Source organism: Trachemys scripta, chromosome 10 (genome assembly GCF_013100865.1).
Source record: "Trachemys scripta elegans isolate TJP31775 chromosome 10, CAS_Tse_1.0, whole genome shotgun sequence".
NCBI lineage: Eukaryota > Metazoa > Chordata > Testudines > Emydidae > Trachemys > Trachemys scripta.
This window is the reverse complement of record NC_048307.1, coordinates 44,244,705-44,264,329: the sequence shown is the minus strand read 5'-3', so window position 1 is coordinate 44,264,329 and position 19,625 is coordinate 44,244,705. Positions and strand designations below refer to the sequence as shown.

At 39.9% G+C, this 19,625-nt stretch overlaps 1 protein-coding gene across 7 annotated transcripts in view; it reads right to left on the bottom strand.

The window, feature by feature from the left end:
* MYO9A (myosin IXA) overlaps positions 1 to 19,625 on the bottom strand; it is a 455,456-nt gene that overhangs the window by 86,824 nt on the left and 349,007 nt on the right. For all 7 annotated transcript variants that reach the window (XM_034783136.1, XM_034783134.1, XM_034783141.1 and 4 more), the window contains 3 exons: positions 10,271 to 10,392; positions 7,405 to 7,546; positions 4,262 to 4,457 (listed from right to left, as the gene is read on the bottom strand). In XM_034783136.1, coding sequence (XP_034639027.1) covers positions 4,262 to 4,457; positions 7,405 to 7,546; positions 10,271 to 10,392 — 460 coding nt within the window. The remainder of the gene's footprint in view (positions 1 to 4,261; positions 4,458 to 7,404; positions 7,547 to 10,270; positions 10,393 to 19,625) is intronic.

Below are 19,625 nucleotides of genomic sequence, written 5' to 3'. Positions count from 1 at the left end.
ATTAATCTAGAGCAGTGGTTCTCAACCTATTTATCGTTGTGGGCCACATCCAATATTCCTTCTGTGGCCCTGAGGATGTCACATGGGCCACAGCTGTGTGCTGATTGGGCCACAAGTGGTCCACGGGCCGCGGGTTGAGAACCACTGATCTAGAGGATATTTGCCATCAGATTACAAAAAAATCAGACAAATTTACTTCCTAAAAACTTGACAATGTGCCTTTAATCAAGTTCATTTTGATTCAAGAAAATCAAATCCAAATGTGAGCTTTTCTTTTAGAATTTAACTTCAGTTTCTTGTTATCCCACAGAGAAAGCTCAATTATAAAACAAGCAATTCAAAGAGCTCCCCCCTCAACTATCGATATTTTACCCAATCTGATCTCTAAGTTTTTAATTTGAAAAGAGTTGGCAGCACTGTAAGAAACACCTCTTGGGCCAGAAGAGAAACATATCCAACAAAATTCAGACAGTTACATTGCTCTGCTTCTACATATCTCACAGTTATAAACACAACATCACTAAAAGCTACACTACAAGAAATAACAAGTGCAGTAAGAAAAGAAAAGCTCCTAAAGGTAGCGGTGAAGAGTATATTCATTTATCCAACACTAATTCTATTGAAAGCAGAGCACAGAAATGTTCACACTGCTTCAGGACACCAATGGCACAAGGAAAGAAAGATATAGAATGAAGGAAAGAAAAAAACAAACTGGGTTTTGGAAAGCCTACTGCACATAGGATTGAGATTTTTGTATGGCTAGCATAACTCAAATAGGCTTCAGACAGGAAAAAGGAAAGCATATAGACTTTTGGCCTAAACACACTGAAAAAAAATAAGCTCTAAAGAAAATATGCAGCTTTTTCAGACATCCTTTAAAACTGCTTTGCAACTGTACCTTCTGATTGATCACAGCCAGGTCAGATAGGGCTACCAGGGAGTTTATAAGGCCTTGTCTACACTAAAGGGAAAAGTCAATCTAAGCTACACAATTTGAGTTACGTGAATAGCGTAACTCAAATCGACATAGCTTAGATCTACTTACCGCAGGATCCACACTACGCGACATCGATGGGAGCTGCTCTTCCGTCGACTCCCCTTACTCTTCTCCATCAGGTGGAGTACTGGAGTCAGAAAGAGAGCGATCAGCGGTCAATTTAGCGGACTTGCTAAATCAACCGCTGATGCATCAATCGCCACAGCGTCAATCCTCCGGTAAGTGTAGACAACCCCTAAGACACCCTAAGGCTTTTCTTAACAATGTTTAAAACTGAGCAGTATGTGTGCTAGTGTGGGGGTGTTAACTAGGTATTAATATATGTGTGTGTGGGAGGGGGGCATTAGCAAATCTTTATTGTATCATGAGTTCCAACTCCGGCTGCACCAGATGCATTCAGCTCATGCTAATTAAAAGCTAGGAAGTTTTGGTTAAAAAAAACCCCAAAACATATGCAATCCTTAGAAATATGTGCTATTTTAGGATGACTATCAAGATAGGTAAACTTTAGGGCCTAAAATTTGAGTGGCTCCTTGAACAATTCCCAGAGAATAGTTGCTGTAGGTATAACTCTACCTCGATATAACGCGACCCGATATAACACAAATTCGGATATAACGCGGTAAAGCAGTGCTCCGGGAGGGTGGGGCTGCGCACTCTGGCGGATCAAAGCAAGTTCGATATAATGCGGTTCCACCTATAACGCAGTAAGATTTTTTGGCTCTCGAGGACAGCGTTATATCGGGGTAGAGGTGTATGTTTTTAGAAAAGAAAACTTCTATGTATAAAAGTATTCTTGGCAAAGGGAGATTTACTTCACATATGGAGGGAAAGACATTAATTAGTTCCTAGTGTTAGCAATTGTAACAATGGGCACAAGGATACTAGGCAACCACTCCCTCCCCAGGAAAGAACATTGACACTACAGTTTAACTGTAGGGTCTAGCATCACTTCATATTAGGAAAATGCCTATAGGCCCCAGCTGAGATCAGGGTCCCATAACATGCTGTACCTATTAGCAATATATTTTTCTATTAGCAATAGTTACATACCTAAATAATGTAACTCCAAAAAAATGGATAAAAATGTAAAATGCACTAGCCCACATTATCATTTATTCTTCATACTAACTATCTATGCAATATAAACTGAATGACTGGTGCTGCTTCTGCTGCCATGTGAAAGTTCTTTGCTACCCTATGTAATAAGTGATAGCAATGCTAGTGTATACTGGATAACTTATTGACTACATATGTATGATAAGATAACTGATTGTGACATTTCCTCCACACAGATGCTTTAAACCACATCTTACTGTTAATACTGGAAATAATCTGGATTTAAGTGAACTCTTTCTTTAGTTCTGCTTTCTTAAAGTTGGCACGTTTGTCATCATTATTTCTCAAACTACTTCAATCATTATTTGATAACATTTTTAAAACGTGTCCCTTGGAAAAATTAAGATGCAAATGATTTTGGGCAGTCAAGGAGTTTAAGGCTTACACTGTCTTCTTAATATCAATGGAATTATTTTATCTCAAGAATAAATGTTACAAGGGACAAAACAAAATGGAGTGAGACATTTTTGAGTGGTCACGCAAAGGGCACAGGACGGATTGGACTACAGGACTGTATCCTGAAAGAGGTTAAGAAGCTTTTTCAACTGAAACCATATACTAATTAATCCTGACATAAGAAAAAAAAAATCCCAGAATTGTCTGAAAACCTCACCGATTTTCTTTGATATGACTAATTTTAGTCAGTTGCTGATCCAATCTAAAAAGTGAGAAATCAGAAAGCTAACTGCTAGGGACACTAACATGGCAGATGTGACTACAGAAGACAGAGGGTGAAGCAGGGCTTGAAATTAGCAGGGCAGGGTTGGCAATAGCTCTTGCTGCCAGCGAGTTAGCATTTTTATTTTTCTTCCTTGGAGAGCACTCTATTGCTCAGCCAGCTATCCAGCTGGGATTCGTGAATCAGCAAGATTTAAAAAAGAAACAACAAAACACACCCCACAAAATATGAGGGAAAGGCAGGAACATCTCTTCAAAGAACTAGATTTCTAGGGATTTTCTCCCCCCTCCCCTAGGCACAAGGTCTCAGGAAAACTGCAACTCTCATGCAATGCGTGATGGGAGCTTTACAAGTGAAACTTCTCTCCCCTCTACCTCCCAGCATTACAATGGTCATCATAGAATTTTCACAATCTCAACTTTGTACTGATATACAAGAAAAGTCTCAGGTTCATTTGTCAAAAGTGTCTTTCCAATTATTCTGTCTAGGGCTGGCTTTTTCTCACTCTTCTGAACAGCTGAAGGCTGGTTTTGTTTCTTGTTATTCTTGGGATTTGACCCAAGGGTCTGATGTTATTCTTACTAAGCAAAGAAACTTATTCTAAATGGGTGTATTTTCACAATTATATGATTTTTCCTTGATTCGTTCACTCTATTAATGCAAATCTATTAACATTTCAAGCTAGAAATCAACAGCATGATTCTATGCTTAATTTTAACTTTGTACTGACATTTCCCTGCTGATGTTCTAGCTTTGTTGTGAATTTCAAGCCCTCTTGTGCCCAGAAATTAATAGTAATAGCTTGTACCTGCCGTTCAGGAATAGCTTTATGCAGAGAAATGTTCTACAAGCACAGCCAAGTATTGCCTGCCACAGCATGATGATGCACCATTACTTTCATTTAATTTACAGACCTCCCTGTTCTGCATGAGGGAGGGTAGGTCATTCTAGCTGACCGCACAGCTATGAATTTGTGCTAGACAGGAGAACAATCTCTCTTTCAGCTTAAAGGGTGAACAGTCTGAAAAATTACAGAGCAGAGTCCTACTTCTGTGTTTTCAGACTTTATGTTAACAATGAAAGAAATATGAGTTAAAGTATCAAAGTATTCCCTTTTTTGCTTCATAATTTTAAGCTTCCATTTAAATCATGCACATTTCCTTAAGAATGAATCCTACAGAAAAGGTAAAACATCATCACAATGAAAATCCTTCATCGTAAATTGCTAAGGCTCCATTGCATTTGTTATTCGACATGTAAAGTACCACATACTTCTTTACTCAGAAATCTAGCCATTCAATTCACCCGTTTTTGGACACATTATTAGGAAGAGGAGCATATGTGTAAATTAGATACGATAACATTTTAATCATACTGAAATCAGATGTCAGGGACATATTGTGTATGTATTATATATAGTTAAGATTCAAAGATGTACAGAGGTGGGATGCCAATATGTTACTCACCAGTTTTCTTCTCAATGTATCGTTTTCCAGCCTCCCTAAAACCAACCACAGCCCTGAAAAAAGCTCTGAGGACTGCCCAGCGGAACACAGCCACTGGATCAATCCCTATCATCCCACAGATAAAGGCGTTCTTGCTGCTTCTTAGGAGAGCTACAATGTCTGGCCGCATATGATCTGTGTTTTTCTCCCGGAAATCCTAGCGAGAAAGAAAAAAGGAGGGCTTGACTATTCTTGTAATATGACAACTTTTTATTTATACTGTCCTCGCTGTTCTTCTGCATGTGATAGCTTTCAAAAGCAAGACAATTTAATGAAAATTCTCAGTCCAACACACTTCTAATAAAACAGACATTTTAAAAGCTGGTGCTTGACTCCACAAACTTAATACTCTTTTAATGTGATTTTTTGGTACATTGTTAAACACTATAGCACCTAGGTAGTCTCCCACACGAGCTGGGCCAGGTGCCAAACAGCTGTCAGGAGGATCTGGACCAATACTTTTAATGACATGAATGTCAATGGGGTCAAGTTTAAAATAATTAGCATGAGATTTTTTAAACATGCCTCAGGGAGCTGGACTCCTAACTCCCTTAGACACCTGCGAAAATCCCAGTCGTAGTTATTTAATAGTAAAATGGCTAAAGGCAAAGAAAATGCATTTGGTCTTGTATTGCTAGTATATGAGCCATAAACAATACACTGTCTGTAATCTGGAGAAACCATGACCCCCAAACCCTGGTGATGTCACGCAAATCCAAGTTAATTCTATACACAGGCACTCAGTTTGCACGGAGTTTGTGTCAGTTAACTAAGTTTACAGGGCATTTCTCCAGCAGAATAATTATTTTAACTTGGCAGCTATCAATTTAGAGCTTTACACAAGGAACTTGGAGAGGAAGTTGCAACAAGAAACATAGTGCAAATTGTATCTTTTGGTGTTTCAAAGGCTGTCTGTGGATATGTCTGCACTATACAATAAGCTCAGGTCTGTGGGATCTGGGCTTGTGGACTCAGTGTATCCAAGCCCATAATTCGGCGTCCACACTGCACTGTATACCTGGGTTTCTTTGCAAGAATTCAAAGCAATTTCCCTTGCAGTGCCATAATACTGTTAGACAACTTTGAATATTATCATCTATTCCAACTGGAGGGCTAGTGAACAGGTTACCAGTTACTAAGGGGGGAGGGATCTTGGCTAGTTAGGATGAGAGTCCCAGTATGGAAAAGGTTTAGAACTGCTGATGTATGTGATGCTAAGCAAGGTGGGCACCATACAGAAAAATACAAATCCCAGTTATTGTCCCAAAGAATTTATAATCTATGGCCCCAAATCTGTGAAGATTTATGCACCTGCTTAGTTTTATGCACTGAGTAATCCTGTTGAATGTGCAATCTTAGGCCCCAATGAAATATAGTGTGTACAGCTAAGCATGTATGTAAGTCCTTGCACGTTTGGAGTGGAAAGCCACCCAGGACACAAAATGGAAGACAACCAAGAGTATGAGTGGGAAGAAGCAGTACAAGGAGCGTGACCATACAGAAAGGTGGTGTGGCTGCTCTGTTGGGCTATGCTTATGTTTAAAAGGTTCTGATTACTGTCATTTTAAATTTATTAAAAACATTGTTTGAAACTTTACACTTTCATCCACAATAAACTGTATAAATCCTTTGCCACCTGTGATGCTGGCAGACCAGGTGCCAGCTCATGCCAAGGCCCCAGGCCTCACTGAACACTGACAAAATGCACAGCTGGAAACCAGTCTGGCTCACCTGTATGTTAGTATTGCTGAGCTAGATATTAGAGTTGTAAGAATGTGTTTGGTGTTTAGACTTTATGAATAATTTGTAGGATTCTGCATGCATTAATCTCACTTATCTGTACCCCATGTTATAAGGCAATAGCAAATGTTTGCATCGTAAACCTCTGTAACCATTCATCAAACAGGAAAGAAGCCTTCTCTAATTCAAATGCTGGCTTCCTTCAGAAGATGTTGGGTCCTGCCTAACGACAAAAATCTTTGAAACCAAATGAGCCATGGTGAGACATTAAAAGAACAAAGACTTTGTTAACTGAACTCTTCACCCCCTCCAGGAAGAAGAGACCTGCACATTCCCCCCATCAGCTTGGGCTCTAGGGAGAAGGACATATAAATCCCTGACAAGGAGAAACTGGGTTCTTCTTGCTGCTTGGACTCTAAAGGGACCAGAATCACTAGGCATAAGCAAAAGCCTGCCCTCCCACCCCCCAGCTGTTTTGCCTGGGTTAGCCCTACAGGACATATGGAGTTTGCTTATTACTGAAGTTTCTATTATCTTTTTGAATTTAAGGCTGAAACTCATTTGTGGGTATTACCCACTTTAAGCTCATAAAGAACTCTTATTTCCTTTTCCTAGTTAATAAATCGTTAGCTAGTTTATTAAAGGACTGGCTGCAAGTGTTGTCTCCAGTGAAATATCAAGGGTACAATGAGGGTTGCCAATTTTGGTTGGATGTATTCCTGGAGGTTTAATCATATGAAAATCTTTAATTAAAGATTAATCTTCAATTCCTGGAGACTTCAGGACAATCCTGGAGGGTTGGCAACCCTAGGTACAATTGACCTGGGGCAAGTGATTAGTCCTTTGGGACTGGGAGTAACCTGAATGTTGTGATTTTTGGTGTAAGGGACCATCTAATCACAGAGGCAGGCTTGCCTGGTGGTGGTAAGGTTAGACCAGAAAGCCCTAGCCTAGGGGACTGTGTGCAATTCCATGGTAAGGCTGTTACAGTGTCTGAGGAGTTCACGTTTGTTACTTGGTTGGTGAAATCTAATTATAGAACACACAACCAATTTGGGGTTTGTGCCTTATTTCCTGACAGTCTGCCTTGAAGTTGGCACCCATGCTTGGGAGCCACTCCAGGCAGCCTGACATTCCCTATTTGTGCCTACCTCCTTCACACCGACACCTAGTTCAGCAACGTGCCGTGGTTTTACATTCAGACCATTGCTGCTATACAAAAAATCTTATCTGAACTCTAGCAGACAATAAATCGGAGTTAATTTTTACTCATCCACACTGCAGTCTTGGGCAACGGGTACCCAGTCATAGCTAGAATGCATTTTAACTGAAATAAGTGCTAGTGAACAGCTGTGGTGACTGACCTTCACTCCGTATTTCACTTTTCCAGCATAGTGGTTTATGATAAAAGCAGGCTCCATCACGGCTGGAAATTCAATGTAAGAATTCCCCTCATGCTGACGCTTAAACTTGTCCAGTAGTGTTTGGTTTGTGGCTTGTGGAAAACTGGATAAAAGGGGGAAAAAATGAAGGCAGCTGTGAAGTCAAAGAAAAAAACAACACACCCTTGTTGACAGACCATAAATTGTAATAGGGAACATTCTGCTTTTCTCTTTTCTGCGCTTACAGATATTATACCCAGTACTGAGCTGCATTTGGCAACATATGTATGCTAACATACACCTGTATTTAAATACATACTATATACATTTGATGAAGCTTCCAACTGCAGATATCTAGTACAGCTAACTGGGTCTAGAATGAATCAATTGCAAAAGTGTAGTCATGCACATAACTATTTGTAATAATATATTCATAGTAGCATGATTATTTAGATACCTACAGTTATCTAGAGGTCAGATATATTTGTCTTCAGCCTTGTGACTCAAAATGCACAGCACACGAGTATATGGCATATTCACCCCTCTAGAAATGGCCTATTTTAGCTGCATACATAACTTCAATATTTAAGCTTTTTTACAGGTCTCAGTAAGAGGGCATTTTTAAAAAAGTTCACAGAGGTGTGTAAATAAAATCACAGGGCCCAATTTCACCCCACACTAGTTCTACACCAATATTATTGATTTCAGTGAAGTTACTCCTGATGTACACTAGTATAAATGGACAGAAGAATCAAGCCCATGGCTTTTTCACAGCAAAATGTCAATTCACTGCAACTTGAACTTTGTGTATTAATTGCTTGCAGTTGAAAGGGCCTTTGTCCATATTTTAAAGCTTTATCAAAAACTGAATTAAAATTCTATCTTTTAAAAAAATAAAATTCAAATTAATCTGTGGTTAAAAATACACTGCCCTGGACTGCTCTCCTCCATATCTCTGTATGGGGAAACCCTCAGCAGGCAGATCTTTCACTTCTTACATGGAGGGAATCATGTGTCTTTGTGGTACTGTCTTCCCAACTTTCTGGGGCCTCTGGCGGTGCTCTGTGGGTCTGGGGTTCCATTCTGAGACAGGCTGCGGAGCCTCGGCAGGTTGGGAAATCCTTCACCCCCTCTGAGGCTCTGGAGAAAGTCCTTGGAAAAGTTAATACAAGCTTACTGCTGTATTCACTTTTACTGCAGGACTCCCTAGGGTCATTGGGAAAAGAGGGTTGGGGAAGACCCTTGAAAGCACAGATGCAATGGAGCTGCACTGCCCTGGTACTGGGGGGCCCACTGTAGGTCACTAGGGAGCCACCAGGTTTGAGAGCAGGCTTGTGGTTTATTCTAGAGAAGGGAATAAACCCTCCCCACCTGCCACCAACAGAATTATTAAGTAGGAACTTTGCCAGTGGATCCTACTGGAAACTTCTTGCCCATGAGCCTAGAAAATTACATTCAGAGGATTTAGGCCAAAATTTCCACAAGTTTGAGAGTTTGTCTACCTGGGAAGTTGAGCCAAATTAACTAATGGCTGGTCTACACTGAAAAGTTACATCAGAATAGCTATGTCTCTCAGGGGTGTGGACACCTCTGAAAGATGTCACTAAGCCAACCTAACCACCAGCATAGACAGCACTAAATCGATAGAAGAATTCTTCTAGATATTGCCTCTTGGGGAGGCGGATTAATGACAGCGATGGGAGAACCCCTCCTGTGGCTGTAGCAGGTGTCTACACTGAAGCTCCGCAGGTGTGCCACTGTAGCGGTTTAAGTATAGACCGAGCCAAAGGGTATGCATTTATTGAGCATTAATTAAAACACATTATATCCCTGTGTAGATGCTCTCATTCAAAAGTAAGGGGCCTTAGTTTGCTATAGACTAAGGCCAGATCTGCTCTAAAAAGTTAAGTTGACCCAGCTATTGTCGCTCAGGGATGTGAAAAATCCACACTCCCATGCAACGCAGTTAAGCCAACCTAACACCCATGTAGACTGCACTAGGTCGATGGAGTAATTTGTCTGTTGACCTAGCTACTGCCTCTCGGGGAGATGGATTAACTACAGTGATGAGAGAATGCTGCAGCTGTGCTGCTGTAGCAGTTTAAATGTAGACATAGCCAAATTCACTTTAGAAGCAAACTAAGGCCACTTTTCTTCTGAATGAGCACATCCACACAGGCAGTTAATGCACTTTAACTAATATTCCATAAATTCACACTTTTAGTTAATTCACCTTAACTTTCCTACATGTCACTGTGTAGACATGCCCTGAGACACAGACCTGGAAGAAAGAACAGAACCAAAGTAAAGGTAACCTTAGCTGTTCTTCCCTATGATGGGGAAACTCTTGATAAGTAACATTTTTAGTTCATAGTTTAGATGTGTTTTTTTTTTAAATCTCCACTGTTTGCATTACCCAGTTAGATGCAAGCACTTAGATTAAAAAACAATTAGGAGGGCACTGAAATCATAAATAAGTAGAAATAGTGGTTAGTGCGTTAGGTATCTTTTTGGCAAACATTACCAAGAAAGAGAAGACTTCAGCATAAATAATTGTGTGACTGCACTCTAAGCAAATACTGAAGAAAAGAATTTCCAACGTTTCCCTTTAACAATACTAGATGTGGTAAGAAGGAGATCTCTCTCTCTACTTTCCTCCATGGCAACCTGAGGAAAAGTTCTGTGTAGCTCAAAAGCTTGTAGCTTCCACCAACAGTAACCTTGCAGATTGTTTTCTTCTTTTGCCTGGCGCACACATAATTTGGGTAAGGCAGTGTGAGCCTTTAGAGTTTGGTGAACACATGACCACAGTCAGTCATTGTGACTTTCAGAAATAGTTCACACTCACTTGCTTTCCTCATCCAGCAGGTGGAGCAGTCCTGTTGGTTTCTTGCTGATAAGATTTATACAGCCAGAGTTATCTATATAGTCTATGTTGTGCCAGCTGATGCCTTCTGCTCTGTACTCCTCCTGGGGAAAAATAAAAGGCAATAAGAACAGATCAATTGATTAAAATAAAGTTGGGTTCTGAGCTTACAAAACTCAGAAGTTCTCCTTTTCAAAAGAACAGAGAAAAGTTAGTTTAGATGGTAATGAAGCAAAAGGATGTCCCCCAAAATGAAGATGCAGAGGAAGTTAAGGACCCTGAACATGCCATGTCTTTCACAGTTGCTCCACAGGAAAACTTGTAGGTAATGCCAAGGGATGTATTTCAAAGCCAAGAGCAAAAGCTGAAAAGAGAAGCACCAATGGTTTTGTTGGAAATTAATATAAAAATTTATAACACAATGGTGCTAGTTCTTGGGATGATGCCCTGCCATTATTTTTTGGTTTGCAGAAGAAAGTATAAGAGTAAAATAGTTGCTTAATTTAAACATCAGAGAAAACCAGAGCATCTTATATATTCAACCACATCGATCCTTAAAATTATTTTAATGGAACCAAGACACTTTTAGAAAGATTCCATTTGTCACTTTTTCAGAGAGAAACAATTCTTCTCCCTATTTTCTCTCCTATAGACAGTGTGTTTACTGTATACAACATAGTACCCACTGTGCATAAAAATATGTATAATACAACACACCCATCACTCTTCCATGTTTTCTCAATTCTGCCTGGCTATCCCAAAATTATGTGATAAGTTTGCAATGCTGCCATGAAAATCATGCAACAGTTTACTGTCCACACTCAGACCCACCATGCAATCCTAAAACAAAAGTCACACAACACACATCCAGTAGGAGATATGGATTAGATGCGTGTTGCTTTTATCTAAAAATTTATTTATTTATAAAGGAAAACAATAAAAACCTTACTGTTTCACTGGGCCCCAGCAGCTAGGAAATATTGTCCTTAGGACTGAAAGGTAACACAAATAAGAAATAACACCCAACACCTTTGATTTAATTTGAGACATTATAGCACAATCTTGGTAGCTAATCTGTGCCTTGGACAATATTTTACTGCTTTGTTTTGATAACTAGTCACTATTTGTAATTTTATTTATGTCTTTATATATCTGATTTATTCCAGCTGACGATCTGCCCCTAACTTCACTTTGGGAATAAAGACTCTCTCTTTTATAGGCCAGATCCTCAGCTGATGGACATGAACGAAGATCTGACCCTCCATCTTTTGAAAATAAGAGGTCGTCTCTTAAATTAAAATACAGAAAGGCTTAAAACCATTTAGAGACACTAGTTGTGTAAATAATTATAATGCATTTGGAAATAAATGTAGTCCGTTCATAAAGTGTAATCTCCAGAATACGTTTATGCATAAAAACTTTTGAGTTTTCTCTCCACAGTGTAGACATTTTTTAAACTATACAGTGTTGTGTATATAGCAGTATGTATTTAAACAGTAGAACGGAACCCAGCCAAGTTTCTACTATATTTTTGTAAAGCAGTGTAACTTTTGTTGACTGGGTTAGATCAGGAGTGGGCAAACTTTTTGGCTCAAAGGCCACATCTGGGTATAGAAATTGTATGGTGGGCCATGAATGCTCATGAAAAAGGGGGTTGGAGTGCAGGAGGGCGTGAGGGCTCCAGCTGGGGGTGCGGGCTCTGGGGTGGGGCCAGAAATGGGGAGTTCAGAGTGCAGAAGGGGGCTCTGGGCTGGGGCAGAGGGTTGGAGTGCGGATGGAGGGGCTGAGGGCTCCGGCAGGGCTGGGGCAGGGGGTTGGGGCGCTGGAGGGGGTCAGGAGTGTGGGCCAATGGGAACTGCAGGGGTGGCACTTGGGGAGTGGGCAGTATGTGGAGCCCCCTGGCTGCCCCTATGTGTAGGAGGGGGGATACGCTGCTGCTTCCACGAGCCATGCCGAGCCACGGCACACATGGAGCGGGGCAAGCCCCGGATCCCGCTCCCCGGCAGGAGCTTGAGGGCCAGATTTAAACGTTTGAAGGGCCGGATGCGGCCCCCCGGCCATAGTTTGCCCACCCCTGAGTTAGATGAAGAAAGAATTATTACAAAGCTCCCTAAGAAGCACCTAATATGCATTTTACATGTGTCCAATCCACTCTTACTGCTCTTTTTTTATTACTGTGTTTTTCATATTGTTAGCAATGTTTTTAACTTACGCATACAAGCTAAATGTGTTCTTCTAGCATTTTCTTAAGCATGATCTGTACATATTTAAAAAAAATGAATAACTTTAGTTTTTCCCACTAACTAGCCCCCTGTAAGCAGGGGAAGGGCACTTCACAATATTAATCTACCTGAAAGTCAATGTCCAGCTATTTCATTTCTCTTCAGCAAACAATGCACATGAGCATTTTTACTGGAAGCCACTCTGCCAAGTCCAAAGGCTGTGGTATGATTCTGCCAAAGAGTAATACCTATAAACGTACTTGAGATCAGGAAACTTAACCTCTGGTCCTGTTTCTTAAGAGCACACCACTCTTAAAAAATATTTATGGTCTGCCAATAGCTCTTGATACAGAATTGACAAAGGTGATTACTTTTGTAAGAGAATCTGTGTATGTGAGACTAAACAAGCGTGAGGTGTGCGAGAGATTTTGTCAAGCACTTTGGGACATTTCACAATGGTTTTTAACAATGACATCGCAAGAGCATTCAGGTGTGAGGTTGTTTTGTTTTGTTTTCAATAGAAGCTCATAAGATTAAGTCTCTTTATATATTATTTTAGTTTAAAGATGGAGGTTCCCTGAGCAAATAGTGAGAACTGGCAGAGTTCCCCACAGCTTTCACTGGGCAACTCAGCTCTCACATGCAGGGATATCTGGTTTCCTATTAACAATGCTGTACCAAGAGCTGGGTGGGAACTGGATTTTCCATTTTGTAGGAAATTCCATGACTTTTTGGTCCATTCTGGACTGGGGGGAAAAATTAAGATACATTTCAAAATTCAAAGAAAGAAAGATTTAAATGTTCCATTTTGTTTGACATTTAATTTTTTTAGATGTGTTTTATAATATGAAATAAAAGAAATTTTGTAACAAAAAAGTAATTTCAAAAGTAAAATCAAAATGTTTTATTCCAAAAATGCTTTGTCTTTTCCTAAATGCAAATTCACTGAAATCAACACTTATGCCAAATGTTTTGCTTTTGATGAATCAGCATTTTCCAACAGAAGTTCCATCAGAATATTCCCACCCAACTCTATCTGTGCATTGTTGATACAATAATAACTGCAATGTAAATAAACCAGATCACCTAAGCAATGGGAATAAAATTTGAAGGATAACATTTAATGTTCAAAACTCATAATAAAGAAAAAATCCCTGAAAATGTTGCATTAGAATGGAAGAATTTTAGTGTTTGAAGATCTCTATACACTGAGCAATGGAACCACATTATAGTAGAGAAGTCAGAAATCAAATACAAATTACTGCTAAACTATAGACAAATCTTTTGTTTTTTACATTTGCACTAGTAAGTCAGTGAATCCTGCAGGACTGTAAGGCAGAAAAAGTCCTGCCAACCTTGAGGGGGGACACATTTCTTCAATAAATACAGGTTCTTCTTGTATGTCTGTGCATGAAACATTAGCAAGATTGGGCATCATCCATCAGCTGCCTGCTTCTGACAGCAACTTAATCAGATGCAGCACATATGGCTTTCCCTCAGACAATTTAATTCATTCAGGGTTATTTTGCTCTACTATACTCAGAGCTCAAATATTAGTAACTACTGGTGCAGTGGCATTTAATTATAAAAGAAGAGGCTTTTTAGCTATGACTGTGCGTGAGTGGTGCACGTTACATAACCATGAAAAAGATCCCAGTGAAAATGACTGCATGCCTAGTCACGTATTTAATCCTATTAAAAAATCAGAATAGTTACTCAGCACTTCCCATCTCCTAACTACTTTGCAAACATTAATTAATTAGTGCTCACAATGTCTGTGCAGTTGAATAAGTATACTCTCTATTTTACAAGAAGGGAAATTGAAGCAGAAAGACTGATTTACCCAAAATCAAAGTCATTTTAAGAATCAAGATTAAAAGTCAGGTGGTTTCTGGTTTCCAATTCTATGTTCAGGGGACAATGCTCCCATCTCCTTCCTTGCCCCTCCTTTAGTTATTAACTATTAAAAAGTGTTTCCTTGGTTGAACACGAAAGGATATAAAGTACATAATCAAGCTCAAAAACCTCTGTTAAGCCAGGCCATGGATCCAGACCTAACAAGGTTATATCACAAGTGTGTGTGTTAAAGAGTCAAAGGTGTGGTCTACTACTAAAACATAGGTCGACCAAGCTATGTTGCTCAGAGTGTGCCCTGAGAGATGTAATTAAGACAACCCATGCCCCAGTATAGCCACCACTAGGGCTTTGTCTACCCTGGCAGGTGAAAGACAAAACTTTTGTCATTCAGAGGTATTAAACACCGCCCCCTCCCCCCGAAAGACAAAAGTTTTGTTGAAGACAAGAGCTGCTGCGAACAGCGCTTTGTTGGCAAAAGCGCTCTCTCCTGCCAACCAACAGCAGCTATACTGCGTGCCTTTTAGCGGCACAGCTGTGTTGCTAAAAGCTACATAGCGTAGACATAGCCTAGGTAAACGGAAAAATTCTTCCGTCAACCTGGCTATTGTCTTTCAATGGGGTGAATTTACTACAGTGACGGAAAAACCCTTTCTGTCTACACTATAGCAGCAGAGCTGAGATTGTGCTGCTATACCACTTGTAGGGTAGACATAGCCAAAATGAATTCAAGTACAATGTTTAGGGCAGATCCCTTTCAAATAAAAATGAAGTTATCTCCATACAGGTTACAACATACAGACCCTGAGTACTACTTTCCCATTGATTGTTAAGAAACACAGGACTTTTAAACACAACTACTTAGAAAACCATAAGGCCACAAGTCAAATAAGAGAGCAGAGAGCCTCTTCACCTACCACGCTGGCCATTTCTGCAGGAGGAGGAGGAGGCCTGGTGAGGGGAACAGAAAGAGTTGCCATTTATGACTTCACTTTCAAAAATGCAGCCCTGGCTCCTATAGGGTTTGGAATTGTTGCCAAAGTCTCTTTGGAAGGCAGCCAAGATAGCAGAACAACAGCTCTGAAATGTGTTTTTCATGTTCATCTGGAACAACCTTCCTTACTGCAGAAGTGAAGTTACTCTCTGGGGCTTAATAATATGGAAAGCATTCATTACATTTCCACCTTCTCTTTAAATGTTTCTAGCTGTGCATAGAGAAGGGGAGAAAAAATATCAAGAAAGGAGAATTTTTCTTGATCTTTGTAATATTGAATGAAGCAGCAAAGAAAACTCAGATGAGCTCACAGGTTTATAACAGTTCCATGGTCAGCTGACTATTCCCATTAATCCCCTTAATGGTTTTTTACCCACTTCATCTATTTATTATTGTGACTCTTTAAGAGCTTCTGCAAAATTTATAATACAGATATTTAAATTTGCACAGGTCTGAAACTTGGTATATCATTTTTCAGCCCAGACATAGATGTTGTCTAGAAAAGAGCTTTTGTTCAGATTTTCATTTTGATATAGGAAAGTAAATTCCTAGAGTTTAAATTCTTCAGAAACTGGGGGTATGTCTACACTACCAGTGCTACAGTAGCACAGCTGAAGCTACACTGCTCTAACGTAGAGACTTACTACAGCAACAGAGTTTTTCCAGCCCTGTAGTAAATCTATCCCCTTGAGAGGCAGTAGCTAGGCCGACACATGAATTCTAGCAGTGTTTACAGTAGGGGTTAAGTCTATGTAATTATGTCACACAGGGTGTGAAGTTTTTCACAGCCCTAAGGGAGGCAGCTAGGATGACCTAAATGTAAGCGTAGACCAGGTCAGAATGGTTATTCAGTGGTTTCATACTAACTAAAACAAACAGCTTAGTTCTTCAAGCTTGAACCTTTAACACCTGCATTGACACCTTAAGTCCTGATTATCCACAGCACAGGTAAGACTAATGCAAACTTCCTCACGCTCTTCATTTCCAATATGCCTCACCCGCTGACCCAGAGGAACCACCAAGATGAGTGGGGAGTTTACTTACTCATTTTATTTATGTGTTTTTTTCAGAGCACTCATCACAATAATACCTGCAGTGGATATGGAACGATGAGTTTTGAGGTTAAAATACTAAACTGGGACTCCGCTTATCTTGGTTCAAGTCTCAGTTCTGCCACAGACTCCCTGTGTACCCATGCTCAAGTCATTTAATTTACACGGGCCTCAGTTTCCCATCCACAGAATAGTGGATAATAATTCTTCCCTTCCCTACCATTTGTTATTTATATAAGTAGTTCTTTGACTTTTACTATGTGTATGCAGTATTGCCAACCGCAAGAGAGCAAAAATCATCAGTCAGACTCCCCATATCATGAGACTGGCCCCAAATAACATGAAATTTAACTCCCCCCATCAAACTTATTTTGTGTCTCTTATTTTCACTCCCCTCTATTCCTCTGCTAGTGAACCTAAAAAATCAACCTCTGATACATAAAATGCACATGTATTTAGCTGATCAGGAGGAGACTCCACTTATCCTCTCCTCAATCCTAAAACAGGGCAACTGCCGTCCATTTCCTATCCTGCCTCAACTCTCTCCCCTCCTAGTTTATTTCCTTTGATAAAAGGAGGGCTGGATGGTCAATAATTTGAGAACCACTGACCTAATTACTGCATTATGATTCACACTTGAACACAGAGTTTATATTACTGTTTAGGGTTGATGAGTTACAGATACAGATATTAAAGAACTTTAAAATCAAGTCAATCATTCATATAAGTGACAATGTCATAATAAAAACTGTGGGCTTGGATTAGCCTTTTACAAGAAACATTTCCCTGTCTCTCCCCTTTCCCCCCCTCTGTGCCCAAAATTGGACAGTGCTCCCGCACACTTCTCCCCTTCCTCCAGCTGCTCTGGGCCCTCTCCTTCCCATCCCTCTGCACCTCATTCTCCTGCAAGTCCTAAATCTGCCACCTGCTACCCATCACTCTCTCCATTCCCTTTTCACAGAGACTCTGCTGCTCCTCCCAGTCTTTGTGTTCTGTCCAGTCCCCTGGATCATAGCATGGCAGCCATTTTGCTGTAGGGCATGACTTCAATCTCACTGAAAATAGTGGGAAGTGGCAGCCAACTTTATTAAGGACAGCCTCACTTCCATGTGCAGATAGACTGTAAGGAAGCATGGGGCATTTTGAACAAGGGAAAATGTATGAGCTAGCAGACTTGCTAAAAAACACCCCCCTCCCCCAAATCATTAGAGCCCTGATAAAATCATGAGAGTTGGCAATACTGGTGTATATACTGTGCCTAGCCCACTGGGGCTCTGATCTCAGTTCAGGCTTCTAGTACTACCAGCATGGTAAAAATAATATCCAAGTAGAGGAGAGGGAACTGGGGCTTATTTAGTCTGCAGAAGAGAAGAGTGAGGGGGGATTTGATAGCAGCCTTCAACTACCTGAAGGGTGGTTCCAAGGAGGATGGAGCTAGGTTATTCTCAGTGATGGCAGATGACAGAACAAGAAGCAATGGTCTCAAGTTGCAGTGGGGGAGGTCTAGGTTGGATATTAGGAAAAACTATTTCACTAGGAGGGTGGTGAAGCACTGGAATGGGTTACCTAGGGAGGTGGCAGAATCTCTATACTTAGAGGTTTTTAAGGCTTGGTTTGACAAAGCCCTGGCTGGGATGATTTAGTTGGGGTTGGTCCTGCTTTGAGCAGGGGGTTGGGACTAGATGACCTCCTGAGGTCTCTTCCAACCCTAATCTTCTATGATTCTATGAGTGCACAATTAAGTCTCCATTTAGCCTACTAAGACTGCTTAATTTTAAACCTGAAATTTTCCAAGTTAGTCATTAACTATTACACTTATTTTTATTTTAAATAAATGGCAGTATTATTTGAAAACCAGGCATTATGCACTCACAGCAGGTACTGTACTTTGCTTAGAGTATTTATGTGGGCTGCAAATGACAATACCACCAGTTCCATTCACACTGTATATTACTGTGCCTGAAGAGCCTTGTTTCACCCATGGAACATTCTTGTATATTTCCAGCTACTTCATATGTGCATTATAAGAGGGAATGTCTCATACCACACATGAATTGCCATGTTTCCATGTGTTGACAAACACATAACTTAATGGCATGGTATCCAAGAGTCCCAGCTCTTGGAGGCAATTGGTTAGGCAAGAATCCCAGCTTTCATATTTAATTTTTTTTTTTTTTAAACTTTCATGGTTGCAGAGAAAAGCCTGAAACATGAACCAACTGTACCCTTGATGCTCAGAAACCCAAAGGCAAATGAAAAGAATCCAAAACTTACTTATTTTTAAATTTCCTGATTTTTAATCAAATCTCTTGATTGGGGGGAGAGAGTTGACTCATGATTTCTGAATGGTTGGGATTGGCAACACTGTTTCAGGTCAAAAAACACTGCTAATCTGATAGTTGGCCAGTTATTTCAATTTTTCAGCTTAATTTTATTAATACATTTTTGTACTTGAAAAATAAAATGCAATTAAAAACCCAAATGTTAAAAACTTTAAGGGTCAAATTCTTTAAATGTGGATGAAACAGGAATGCCCATATTTTCACCAACAAATGCAATTACCCAATCTAGCTGTGCAAAGTTGGTGGATGCAGGTTGTGTCTGTTGGCAGATGGCCCTACTGTGCTCTGTCTTCAAAATATGTCCCTAAAAGTCAAACTTAAATTGATAAACAGCAAGTTAATGCAGAGTTGATGGTACTGCTCTGTGCACAAGGGTTTATTTACACTTGAAAATGTACTAAAATAGTTATTTTGGAATTATTATTCTTGAAGGCAAGTAGTTAGGCTAGAATTTCAGCTTTCATATTTAAAAAAAAATTATTCTAGAATAACTTCCTATATGGACCATTTCATTCCAGAATAAAAGTGTCCACATGTGGTCTTATACTGAAATAACTATTCCAGAGCAGCTACTTTGATAAATTTCCAGCAAACCCTGAGTCACCCTTTTGAACCCTGACACTGAAGCACATACATGATTGCAGAAGAAAAATCACAAAGTAGCATAGTCAGGCAAGTTAAAAATCCACTATCTCAGACTGCTTCATAACTGAATGAAGAGATTCAAGAGATTGATGATTATTTCTTGGGGACAGGGGATATTGTTTGTTTTTGTCAATGGTATAGATTAAATTTACTCAAACTTTTTCATAGTGTGGACTACATTCTTCCGAGAAATATTGCAGCTCATTAGCTCACTACAGCCCTTTTGAA